Source organism: Pieris brassicae, chromosome 6 (assembly GCF_905147105.1).
Source record: "Pieris brassicae chromosome 6, ilPieBrab1.1, whole genome shotgun sequence".
Taxonomy (NCBI): domain Eukaryota; kingdom Metazoa; phylum Arthropoda; class Insecta; order Lepidoptera; family Pieridae; genus Pieris; species Pieris brassicae.
Window position 1 is genome coordinate 7,071,649 of NC_059670.1, and position 14,509 is coordinate 7,086,157.

Sequence of the window (14,509 nt, forward strand, 5' to 3'; positions counted from 1 at the left end):
AACGCACACGTTTGTTATATAATTTTTAAAAACCATCATGATCAGCTATCTTGAGAGTAATTGAAAGAACCTAAGGTGACAGAAATATCTTATATTGTTATATATGGCTTATGGTATTATTTATCCGCCATCAATGGCTGTACACTGGCAGTAGTGTTTTGCAACATCTCTCGATCTCTCGAAACTTCCAATACAGTAAGCGATACTGATCCTGACAATGTTGTATGCAATTTCATACGTTGCAACCTTAAATATTATTTATATCTGTTAACAACTTTTTGTATTATATCATAAGTGTTAAATTTCATTTTAACATTATTTCATTAAAGCAGTGATGGCCTAGTGGTTTCAACGACGGTCGTAGGATCGTCCCCGGCTGAGAACCAATACACTATCTGCGCAAAAACTACCTCGTATGTTAAAGGAAAACGTGAACGCTTGCCATAGAGCCAAATTTGACGGCGTGTATCAGGCACAGAATCATCTCCTACTTGCTTTTATGAAGAAACAAATGATCACGAAACAGATAACGATATCTGAGGTCAAGAGCGAAGATTGTTACGGCACTAGTATTTCAAATTAGTTTCCGTTATGTCTATGTTGCCGTAAAGCTGCATCTTCAGCTGTATATTGTTTAACTATAATTTGGAAATGTATGATGAGTATCAATATATGTATTATATATGCCAATATGCATACTAACATGCTGTTAAGAAACTTATGAGCTTGGTAAATGTAAGTCTAGTACTACGTACCTACACTTTTCAAACTCAATGAATAAGTAGATATTTGGACTCATGCTGGAAAGATATGGGCGTAAAACTTATGTGTGTTCTTTGTAGCTTTCCAAAGACAGGTATTGGTAAATTCTTTTTGTTTATTATTTAGACAAAAGTGACACAAATTATGAGTTGGTTACATCAAAGACACCTAATGATTTAAAAGTGACAGTGACAATTGACCTGAGATGTTGTGAAATAAAACATGGCGAACACATCTGTTTTCCGTTTCCTCATTCTGCTGTCAGCATTAATGTGGATTCTGGATGCGAATACACAAAGGAGAAGAAGGGAACCTTGGACAAATGGCAGTTGGTTGTAAGTATTTTTTACTTTAAATTATCTTCTGTAATCGAATCTAGAAGCCACTTCTGAACGTAAGTCAAGAAAACGATCTGATGATTCGAAACAAAAATTTGTCGGAATTCAAATCCACATTTCCGAGTTTTAATCATTTATGTTAACAACGGAACCAAGGAGGTGGAGGGCGGTGTAAGGGTGATATTAAATATTCTCTCGTGACCATAAAACTAAAGTGCGCCACCTGAGCCGTCTAGACCAGACAAACATATCAATTCATGTATGCAGTATTTACTATTTTAAAAAGGTTCGCTTTAATGATAATCTAAATCTAGGCTCAATAAAGCGTATGTTTAATGGTTTTTTAGGTAGAAATTAAATGAAAGTACAAATTTAGCATAACTTTCTATAATGTTGATAATGTAAGTCTAACTCGGAGGCAGGAGCACCATTCAGCCAAAACTGATAGGCCAACCGTGTTGTGTTTTCCACGATAAAGTTCATTTCTATATGGTTCTGCAACAAAATTAGACATTATCAAAAATTTGCAGGATTTGTTTTTTTAAGTGCCTGTCAGCAAACAAAACTTTAAATATCTGCTTAGTACATTTACCAATCCCCTAACTTTTGTATTTATTTTGTTACGAAAAAATATACCAATACGTATCTGTATGAAATAATAGTCGATGTTATTACGTACTCGAAACAAATACGATAATTGCCGCCTATAAATTATCTATGAAACGAACGAGAAATCAATAATCTCAGAAAAAATAATATTGTTACTTTTCTACTTATGTAACTTCAAATACTATAGAAGGGAATACAAATTCTACGTAATTTATATTTACGTACGTTATACTTACATCGAGTATCCCGCCTTCTTTAATATAGCCTCTACTTCGAGGTCCGTCTAGGTACAGGATGACTGTTACTTTAGTTATGCAATAGTCTGACAAGTTTCCCGCCTAAAAATATTAAGGTTATTCAGTTAACACTGGTTCGCCATTTTTAATGTACCAAAAAGGTTTTCCTTACCCGCTGTAAAAGGAACGGTATTTAAAAAAAGAAAAAATAAATCATAAGAACGAATTGAATATGTATGAGCTTTTTAAATTTATGTTAGAGATAAAGAAGGAGCATCAAGCAGGTGATATGCAGATATTGTGGAAAATGACTGATTATTTATATACAATTAGACCCAACCCTTATTTACTAAACACAATTATTGTTTTTTTAACTATGTGTTTCAAAGTATTGATTGAACGTTCATGATGTTATATTCAAACAGTAATAAAAAAAACATATACTAATTTCTATTAGGTATTCCTTTAAAATTAGGTAAATTGATTAAAAAAACACACGTGAAATTAATTTTACTAAAATTAATTAATACATAATAGCGGATGCTTTTTACAGGCAATAGATTGCATACTCCATCAACATTCATACAAAAATTATTTTGTCATTAAAACAGATAGGTGCAGAATCGAGCACTAGGATCTTAGGCTATTCGTCATCTCTTAGACCAGTCGGTTTCCTCACGATGTTTACCCTTCACAGTATGATGAGCACATATAGTATTAATCACACACATATAATACATTTGGTACACAGCCGGGTTCGAAAGTACTCACTCTAGGATGAGCCGCGCACCTAGCCAAAACACAATTAAAGTACGTAACTTAATTTGAATCAATTTTAATTTTATTTAGCTTAATTTTATATTCAATAAATAAAGTATCTATAATTGTTATTGTAATTTAATAAAAAAAGTATCTGTTTCATAACTTACGGTTGGATATTTTAATACTAAATTAACATCTTGCCGGGGGAATGTCCATGCTTTCGATCCATAGAGTAAAGGGACTGAACCTATGAAAAAATATTGTCTGTTTATACTATGTATGTGTCTGTAGGAATGCCTGAATTTCCCTTCTGATTAAAAAATGCGGTTGTATTTTAAATTTCACTTTTATTTATTTCATTGAGGTTAACGGAAATACACCCAATGTAAATATTGTTTTGTCTGGATTCAATTCAAATGGTAGCCTTGACTCACTTGCATACGTAGAAGTAATTAATTAAATTTGAACAGAATTTTCACTTTAGAAGATTAAATGGCTTTTTATGATAATGATTGTTTATTATGAATATTTAGAAATAATACTTGGTGTAAAAATAACTAGAAACTAATTGACTTACATCGAAAAGTCCTTTAAATTCAATATTCTTACTTTCGTCATTCATACAAACTAAAACACAATTTTTTATAATATGGTGTGAAAAAACTTTATTATATATAATAGTCATAAATGGTTAAAATGTTATATTTTATTTATACATGTTGATTATAGCTTGGTTTTTGATAGCTTGAATTTTATCCTAAAATAAAATATAGAAAAAACGTGCACGATAATAAAAAATAATATTTTTTTACTTACTAGAATCATACCCATCCAGCATGCATTGATACTTTTTGGTCACTCTATGGAATGTACTTTGCATAGGTTTAGTTTTTTGGAATAAAGAGTCTAACTCATTTTCATTCACTTCAACTTCCGGAAATATATTACCATAGACTTCATCACCATTCACACACTGGCACAAAATAAAAAGAAATAAAAGAAGATGAATTTGAAACATTTATTCGAACTAATGTGGCCATTGTTAATTAACGTTTAATTATTCTCGAAATTTAATAGATAAGTAATCATTGATAAACATGTATGTAGATAAGTAATCTTTGCCGTCATAGTAAAATTATTTTTGGACAGCGATTAAATTCAAGTCAATAAAGACCTAAAGATTAAAGGTATTTTTTTATTTATTGTCTTCAAATTTGTACAGTTTGAATCTCTATATACTGTTTCAATGTATCGCATTTATCAAAATGGGATTAACCTCTCGATTATGGCTTTCGATAGGCGCTAAACAGCTCTATATTCAACAAAAGATCCAAGAAACTCAGTCTAAAAAATATATATATATATGTAATAATATCTGGCATAACATAATAAATTCAAACTAAAATGCTTACATTCTAATCTATCTAGGCCTAAAATAATTGCAAAATGTATTATTTCTGATATGTGGATATTACTTGGTATTCAAAATAAGAATAACGCCCCAGGAATTCAAATTCAGAATGTGGAAATAATTAATATAGGGTCACTAAGACCGGTTAAAAAGGTTTGAGGGCCCTCATTAGGCCTATTATACACTATTATTATAGCCCATTATGTTCACGCCTGATAAACTTGAATAGAACATATATAGAGCTGGTAAAACATTTATCTGATGTAAGTACAGAAAAGTTATTATGGTATTATAATATGAAACATGGTTTTATGCATTTTAATTACAAGTTTATGAAATTTATTTCTTATTCTATATACACAAAACTAATTCGATGGCAACAACATGGTATTATATTTAATTCATTTGAAAAGCCTATTTTTTATATAATGGTAGATTATTAATTAAAATAATTATTATTTATCTCTATTAGTTATTTTGGGGTCATTACCGTGGATTGTGCCCGGTCAAAAGGCTTTTTAATGTGCTCGAATTCCCACTGTGATGATACAGCTCTAAGCAGTCCAGGGCAAATATATTAATTATTGCTAAAATATCTATTCTCTAAACGGGACAGATGAACGGGATTCGGGACTTTTCTGAACTATGGCGTCTATCTTTTTACTATACTTATAATAAAAATCTGCTGACGGTGACTCGCCAATTCGGTGGATGGGCCCTCGAAATGGTTGCCAGATATGAGACCATTGGCCTTAGAGAAGATCAGAGTAGGTTTATCGGCTGTTATACCATTAGACATATCTACCCTCGAGCGTATAGCTCTACCAAATCCTCTCTCGACATCCAATCATGGCAAGCCAAAGCTGCACGTAAATGCCTATCCCACTGAGGTAAACAGGCCCTCGAGGTCACCACTCCCCGAAACCTCTCCACAAGGAAGACCCTCCCTGCGTTCTTATTATTAGAATAACTTACAAAATCCTATCACAAGAACAGCTCTATGGTATTATTACCCAAGTACAAATTCTCATTCAATATCAGAGGTCGTAAATATAATCCGAAACCGAAATAAATCGTTTTTTATCTTATTCCTCTTGGATAACTCCAATTTGTTGTGGCCTAGTAGTTTTGTATCATTAATTTATGTTAAGTCATAAAATTCAACTAACAAGCAGTAGCGAAAATTTACGACCATTCTACGTGGAGACATAAGAATTTGATTGGAGAAATACTAATTATATTTCAACAAAGAAGAAATCGCCAAACATTTTTACGATTTTGTAACAGTATATGTAGTTACAAAATAATTGTAATTATATATTTGTTTCGTATTTGTTCATTACTAGATTTACTCAATCAATGTGTCAAGTCTCCTTGAGCCGACTGGTATTGCAAGAGACCATGGCAAGAGACCGGACGATATGAGTTTGATTCCATGGATGATGGGCCTGGTGCTGGTATGGTATGGAACCTGTTCAGACTCGCTTTCCCCCTATCTACATGGAACCAACAACAGAGCTGCTGTGACTTGTGAAGCGGCTGAAAAGCTAAAACATGCAAATACAGGGGTCTAGGCTCCGAATATGATATTGTCCCATTAGGTGTCGAGACCCTTGGTCCGTGGGGGCCTAGCGCTATAAGGTTATTTAAGGAAATAGCAAAAAGGTTAGTAGACATCACAAGAGACCGAAGAGCTAGCAGCTACCTCGGACAAAGAATTACTCTAGCTATTCAAAGGGGGAACGCTACCAGTAAGTTCGGAACCTTGCCTTAAAGGACTCCTTTTAATACTATATTTTAGTTATTAAATTTTAAAGTCGGTATTTACAATATTTTTAACCTACATAGTAATCATGATAATTTAGAATTGAATAAATTTGAATTTAAATAATTTTATAAATTGAAAATATATTTTTTAATGTATCATCTTTTCAGTTTAGTTTGTTTTTTTTGTTGTCCCTATTTAGTTTTTGTCTTAATAACTGTGTATAACATGTATTTTTGCACACAGTGGTTGCCTGGAAGAGATCGCTCGAAAGCGATAAGGCCGCCAGTTGCCCTCCTTTTGATTTAATTATATTCAATTTTTTATTTTCTGTAGTGTAACGAAGTGTTAATAAATAAATTTAAAATAAAGCTCAAACTCACTCGTATTTATTATAATATGTCCTAGTTGCTTTTACCTAATAGTCGTAATAAACCATCAGGCGTTTTAATTTATAAAAAAAAAACTTGCATTACCCACTTCAACTTATATCCAAGTTTGGTTGGGAAAGTAGGATTTTATTTACATTTTATCTCAATGAAAAACAATAACTGCTTTAATAAAAGTACCTTTTATTTATTCTCATTACAATCAATGTTATTAACACCATAAATATCTATAGTAAAATTAAATCCGCCCCACAAAGCACTTCTTAGATGTACATTTACATAATTATAACCAACGCCACCATAGTCGATCTCCGCCGAGGCGCCATCTTGATTTCTATCTGTGATCTCTATGGCTGTTATGATATTGCCCTGTTCCTCAGAATATTTCGGGAAAGCAACGTCAGATGTACGAATAAATAAAAATGGTGATTTAACATGTTCACTGTGATGTAATAGTTTATCTTTTCTAACTGATTCACATTCAGAAACACTAGCACAATGTACACTAAAAATTATAAAGAAAGCTAGTCGTAACATTTTTAACACCATTTTGTTTAATCCAACTACTTACTGCATAATAAATAAATAAAGACTGCAGTTTCGGTCAAAATTTTACCTATATTAACATATCGAAATATTATCGGCGGCGTTTACAAAATAACTCCTGATAAGTCCAGATAAGAGATGTTCTATCTCATACTTGTATGAAACTAACACATATTTAGTCAAATAACTTATATAGAGTATAATAGAAGAAAATTTACCAAAGTAATATCAAACATTTATGCTTTTTTAAGTAGAGACGTATAATAATTCCAATTAATTCGATAACAAAGTAGATTCGAAGCAATAAACTGTAAACGAAATTAATATCAAATTAAAAGACATCACTATCTCAATAGAATCATAATTCTTAATAGAAAAACAAATTATGAATCTATAAATATCGATATCCAACGGTTTTTCTATCAATTGGTTTTATATAGCCTGCTATTATGTCTAAATTAATTTTACTTTGTGCTTCGTTTTTGTTGGTGGCAACACTGGTGGATGCCAACGGGAATCTTGTCCTTGGCAGCCCGTATGGCGCGAATTTAATTCACCAACGAATACATGAAAAATGGGCAATTCCATTAATAAAAAGAGATGAAGTTGTCGAAGTGCATGCGCCTGGTGGAGAATTGATTAGAGGCGTTGTTGTGCAAGATTACTACGGGACAGGAGAGTGCCATCCTGTAGGAGGAGGAATAGGCCAAAGGTCTATTTCCTTGAAACTAAAGAGCCCAAGGTCGAAAGGTTATAAGTTTATGGTTGATGTATATGCTGCGTAGAAATAAAATATTACACACATTTTATTTTGCACTTTTTGTTACAAACTTATCCATTATAACGTAAGTATATGACATTAATTAAATATTTATTAGCAATAAAAAATCGTATCTTATTCTATTATAAATCGAAAACCGTCGAATTTAACTATGTTACACTGAATCTCCTATATGGTTAATACATTAATAAATATTATATTAGTAGGTATTTAATGTATATTCATTTTTTAATTTTTGTAACAAATGTATTAAATTAAATAATAATTTATTTTTATTATGTAGTAGGTTACTTTAAGGTATTTTCTGTCGTATAATTGTGGTCGATTTCATTAATTAAGCCATCTAAGGGTAATATAGCCTTCCCTAGATTATCAGCATGCTGATAGGTTAATAAAAAGCCAAAAACTCTATTAATTACGAAATATATTTTAGTACTGAGTGTTCCCTATATTTGATCTGATTTTACACTTGTCTACTAAACAAGCAAATTTCCATATAAAGGACAAACAACTATTAATTTAATTAATGACTGGCAAACATGAACTTTATTGCCAGGTAGTAAGGTACAGTTCTATATTAAATGAGTAATCGTATCAAGTGACCTCTGCCCAGTGGATGTTGATACGGCTAATGTGTATTAAATATTTGTGGTAGGGTTACATGGCGGTAGTAATATATTAATATTTAATTTACAGCTGCCGTATGACAAATTTTTCAAATATTTAGTAAAAGCGTATTCACTGAATCAATTTGACGTATTTATTCATATTTAAATTCTACTAAATACATATGTTACTTAAGGCCTTATGTACATTAACCTTTGTATATGTTAATTATCGAATTAACTTTTTAACTCAGTTCATGATCGATTAGAGAACTGTAAGTAAACTTATGTTTAGTATTGAGATAACATCGTAGACTTGAACGTGTTACCTATATAAATTAATCCATATATTTTTTTAAAAATTAAAACCAGTGTTGCCCTAGTGGCTATTCTGAGGTTGTAGGTATGATCCGCGACTAATGGACTTCCTGTTTATAGTTTTACATCTAATACGACCTGGAGCCGTGAAGGAAAACATCGTAACGAAGCCTACATGTCTCTAATTCAAAAACTAACGACTTCTAAGACAGCAGGCTGATAAACTTTGAAATAGAAATGATAATACAAGATGCAATCTGTGTCCAAGACCCATTTAGGGATAATTACTATTATTTGTATATAATCAATTATACGTGTTTAGAAATAATAGTGATGAGTAAACTGAGTAGAAAGAGAGTTGAATCTAAGGGCACGATATTTATCATTAAGTCCCCACTGTTTATATCTTACCATTAATTGTGAAAAATTTACTAAAATAATGAATACTACTGTTAAGTAATGCGTTTATCCCGGCTCCAGTATCTGTAACTTCAGTAGCGAATACGATCGCATCTCGTTTTCATTGTTGAGTTTTATTATTTTCTATATATATGCAATATGCAAGTACGTCCTAGTGACAAACAAAAACGTCACATATTACCAAAACTGTATGTACTATTTTAGCTTTTAAATAAATAATATTTTAAATTTACAAGCTTTATACATATAAACCCCATCTTACCGATCTTCAAACAATAGGAACGACGTGCTGATAACAGAAAAAAACTATCTGTTCTCATCTCTTTTACTCTAATTTATTGGTCAATTGTCTGTCTCACACTCGTCGCTCACCCTAAATTCTGTATCACTCTCAGAACACTACTTCAAGACGCGGAACTAGAATGTCTTCTAAATTGTTAATATTATTTTATGGTCTTTTAGTGACGGTGGATTGTACAAGTGTCGTCGTCGGTCGTATTCACGATGTTCAAAAAGTGTATGAAACTGAATACGAAGCATATTCTGTCCCCTTTTTTAAACGATCGCAGGAAGTCTCCATAGAATATCCAGTTGGTGATCAAAAAATTAAGGGCATTGCTATTATAGACTTGCTGAATAGCCAGGCAGAGCCATCAATAACTAGTGGTGGTATTGGATTTGGATTTGCAAAGATTAAATTGAAGAGCGAGAGGGGTTCAGGATACAAATTTCGTTTGGAAGTGTACGCGTAGATTGATATCAATGACTGAGCATTTCAATTTTCAATGTTAAGTCTGTTTATGTTAAAAAAACGCCTTTATAAATTTTGTTAATTTTTTCGAACATACCCAATAATGAAAATAAAGCTTGATTAATTAAATTTTATTTTATTCTTTCGCCATGTAACCCCGACAGAACAGGATCGACCTCATACCGCTTTACCGTATACGCTATGCTCAATACTCATTCTTTTACCAAGCAACAAACATGTCTCTTAAAGTATTAATATTAGTCTCCGCTTTAATAGTTATAGTGAATTGTAAAAGTGTGATAGTGGGCCAAATACTCGACCATAATAATTTTGTAAGGAAAGTGCATGAAAGGACTGTCGAGGCCAATGCGATTCCATTATTTAAAAGGGAAGAAGAAGTACAATTTGAGTATCCAATCGCCGATCAGAAGATAAAAGGAATTGCTATAAAGGATTTGGAGAATGGTTTAGCGGAACCTTCGATAACAAGAGGTGGAATTGGTTTCAGTTTCGTTAATATTAAACTGAAGAGTGAACGGGGATCTGGTTATAAGTTCCTTATAGAAATTTATGCTTAGATTAAACAATTTCTTAAATTGAACTAGCACAGAAAATTGAATGGCAAATTTAGCTACTAATTGGTAATATGTTTGAAAATTTGTGTTCCAATTGTAGTATATATTAATAGAGTTATCAAATTACATATGGTTGGAAGTGTAACAATCTTAAATCGTTATTAGTCATGAGTAAAAAAAAAAGTTGAACGCCTTGATATTGCATAATATGAGATTAAAATGAACTTGAATATTTTTATCAATGTCTTTTAATTAAACATCTTATATTTTTACGTAAGTACAATGGGACCTTAAGTTTCTATAGTTTTATATATATACTAAACAAAATGTGAGGCTTGGAGTAAAGCTGACAGAAGGTAGAACATGTACCAGGATGAGGAAATAAGTAGTTAAAAATTAAAGTTATCCCATAAAACCTTTTTATTTTTTTTCCTACCGAGAATCAATTTTCAGCTAAACAAAGAGTATCATATATATTTATTAAAATAGACTCACCACATAATTATTATTATGTACCTAAACAATTCTTTACATTGCAGAAATATAAGCAAGGTCATAGCTAAATCACGTATTTTTCTTAGTACATGCCTAGAATAATATTGACATCATAAGGGGAACTAGTCATGCTTTCCATAACAGTTTTATAATGTATAATAGTTATGAATCATAAATGAGTGGGTTAAATAATGTTTTATGAAATGAATCGTCTCTTGAAGGAATCAAAACGTTATCCATCGTTTGTTTTTTATAACACAATACAGGTCTTATCAGGGCGACAATGTTGTTCATGTCTTATTTTAGTGTGCTGCTAACACTTGGCATTCTACTATTCTTGAGACTTGGTATTTACTAAACATCTAAAATTTCTTATAAATTTTCTTATTTTATAAATTCCATATAAAGCGATAATATTATTTTGATTTAGGGTTTTTAACATATACATAACACTTTTTTAACATAACACTTTGTTACTTTTATAATGATAACTTATAAATATAAAACGATTATTTAAACATAATAATAATAATTATAAGAACAAGAATCCAATACTAATATTTGGACACTAATTAGTAAATAAAGTTTCTGTAATATATTTTTAATACAACCTATATCTATTACGTAATGCATATAAAATAACATACATTATATTACTACCTCATGTATATGAAATGTGTTTGTATTCTAATATATAGTAATTATTACGTTTGCGTTCAAAATAAAACACTTTCAACTAACTAACACGTGTTTAATAAAAAACTATTTACCGTGAAAATTCATGAAATAACCTGTCTGAATCGCGTACACTTCTACCAGGAAGTTATAACCTCTGAGGATGCTGGGGCTGTTCAATTCCAGTGCAACGAAACTCTGCCCAATCCCGCCCCTTTTCAAATAAACTTCACCCCATTTATCGTGGCGCAGATCCAGAACTTTAATTGCATTGATAACTTCATTTTTCGAACAGTTTACAGTGAATGTATCCGTTCTCACCCAAATCGCTGGATTTTGTTGATGGACTTGTTGGTAGATCAGTTTGGAGTTTAAGTCCGGGTATCCGAGTATTAAATCGTGTGCGAAAATATTCACAATTGGAATTAATAAAATTATTTTGAAAAACATTATACAACGATCCTATAGTTATGATTGTGACACAATGAGATGAAAATACGTAGTGGGTACGTATGGGTGATAATAAATTAAATCAATAAATGATTTTTGTAGTGTGACTGAGTATTAGGTATGGCGTGTTTTCAAAAAAAATAATATACATACACACACGCATAAATAAATATTTAAAATTAATTACTTAATAATTACTGATTTGGACCTAATATAAAATAAAACATAAACAAAAGAAACGGGTAAGTTGCTGAATACAACTGGCGTTAACGAGAGCATCTCTTTCAGGCAGGCAGGCAAAGTTAGCGAAGGGGATTTTACAGAGAAAATTTTTTGTTAACATCAGTTTTATAGAATAAATTAAAATGGACATAAAGACATATCCAACTCACTTTGTAAATTGGAACGTCCTGTATTTTACTCACAATACTAGGAAACTTCTGAACAAACAGACGTAACTAACTCGCTAATTACTGAACTATAAACAACTCCATATTAATCTTTAAAATGACCTAATACAACAACAACTATATAATACGAAAAAAACCTCCAGAATCGTCATTGTTATTCGAATTTTCGAACAAAATCAACGAAGATGGACGCAAGAATATTGATCCTTAGTGTCCTATACATAGTAACTGAAGTTACTTCAAACGACATAAGATTAGGACTCGTTGCTCCGAGCTCAAGGAAAATTTATGGTGAAATAAAAGAAGCAGACCCAGCGCTCTGGAAAAGGACAGATGACGTCATAATTAATACGCCACACAACGAGATCATTAGCGCCGTCTTTGTCACTGATTTGCGAGATGACAAAGATGGAGAAGCATTCATCGAAAGTGGCGGAGTTGGGGAAAAAAGTGTAACCGTTGGCCTGAAAAGTCCTAGTATATTAAGGGGCTACAAATTTGAAATTGAGGTGTATGGTAGTGATCCCAGTGCACAGTTTTATAGTAAGGGTGGCTTTGCGCCTTACAGTGGGGGCGTATTGTACCCAAGAAAATATTAATTCCCTTATTATTCCTGTTTCTTGTATCTATTATGTTCTACATAAGTTATTGAATTACAAATACATGTATTTACATGACAAATCATTGTAAGACCTTCTTAGTTTACCTGATGACATCATTTCCGTCAAGGATAGTTTCTTTCCTTATTTAATTTGATAAAAAATTCCATTCTCGAAATATCGTGAAGCGTTTACAATAGACTTATAGGTATTATAAATTGTAGGTATCTAAGTATATTTAAATGCACATCACTTGCCTATCTAAAGATTAGCGGTTACTCATAATAATGTCTAAATTGTCTTGATAAGCTTGTGAGCCTACTATTATAAAATTCAATTGTACTAAGAATTTTTTTCATTGTAAAAGAGAGACGAATGTTGTTATAAAGGTATATTGCTGACAGAACGTCATGGTATATTGTGAAGTACTAAACTCTCGCTCATTAACGCACCAATTTTTAAGAATTGTCCTACATAAACATAAAGATATATAAAAGTCATACATATTTCCGAAAAATATCTTATATTATATTAATAAACCATCTTTACCTACAACACCTTTATTTAGTGAATAAAAGTGTTGTTGTATACTAAATTTTTGTAAAAAAATCGAATAATAACTTTCCTATTAAGCATTTTCCACTGGTTTCAGGTGTATTTTTTATCTTTGATTTATGACTTCCTTTAAAATTAGCTGTTAACTCATACTTTGCATAAACTGTGAATCGTTCAAAACTAAATATATCTACCAGCTCTGTACTTTTACCGTTATATTAACATATATTACAATATAAATAATTAATAGAAATAAAATCAATTTTGAAGACTTACATATTCTCGTCTGATGATTATAAATGTTCATTGTAGAAGTTTATAAGGTACGACTGATCAGCTTATCTCTCGCTATTCCAAACTTATTGGAGACGCCATCCAATACAGTGATTTTTTATAGAACAAACGGGGGCTAACGGGTAGGAGGCTCATCTGATGTTAAGTGATTCCGCCGCCCATGGACACTCTCAATGCCAGAGGGTCGCCAGTGCGTTGCCAGCTTTTACTATACCGTATAATCATAATAATTTTGCACATTATTTTTTTAAGAATTTTACAATAGTAAACATAAACTAGACATAGTGGACAGACCAAGAGGACAAACAAATTTAAAAATTATATACTTAAAATAAATGAGATATAACAATAAATTATAATTATAATTGCGCGTAATATGATGATACATTATTACTTAGCCCATCAAAACATTGGTGCTGATTGTTCGACGACAAATCTTATTAGAATACAAAATGTATGTGTATTTGTACTTATTAATATTAATTATTGTTTGTCTTATTTAGGGATTTTTTAATTTAAATTTATTATAGACAATCAGATTTGATCATGGCTTTGGAATATCTCTCTATTCTAAAGCGAAACAACTCGCGTGCATCAACTCGTCTCTGAATAAATATTATTATAATTCAAGATTACTCTACATTTCCTAGAAAATATGATAAATGTTACGTAAAATATTCGTTTCACGTTCATGTTTGTTTGTTAGCCATGACACTGGGACGTCATATGATGTGCCGTTTTGATGGATATATGCCTTTGTCGA

The 14,509-nt window shown here is 31.5% G+C and overlaps 1 protein-coding gene across 2 annotated transcripts in view; it reads left to right on the plus strand.

Moving 5' to 3' along the window:
* LOC123710891 (protein Wnt-5b-like) overlaps positions 1–14,509 on the plus strand; it is a 37,937-nt gene that overhangs the window by 11,280 nt on the left and 12,148 nt on the right. Inside the window, exon 2 of one of the 2 annotated variants that reach the window (XM_045663179.1) lies at positions 843–1,097. In XM_045663179.1, coding sequence (XP_045519135.1) covers positions 985–1,097 — 113 coding nt within the window. In that variant the 5' untranslated portion in view covers positions 843–984. Of the gene's footprint in view, positions 1–842; positions 1,098–11,280; positions 11,945–14,509 lie in introns of those variants that run through there. The other variant, XM_045663180.1, reaches the window with a different exon arrangement.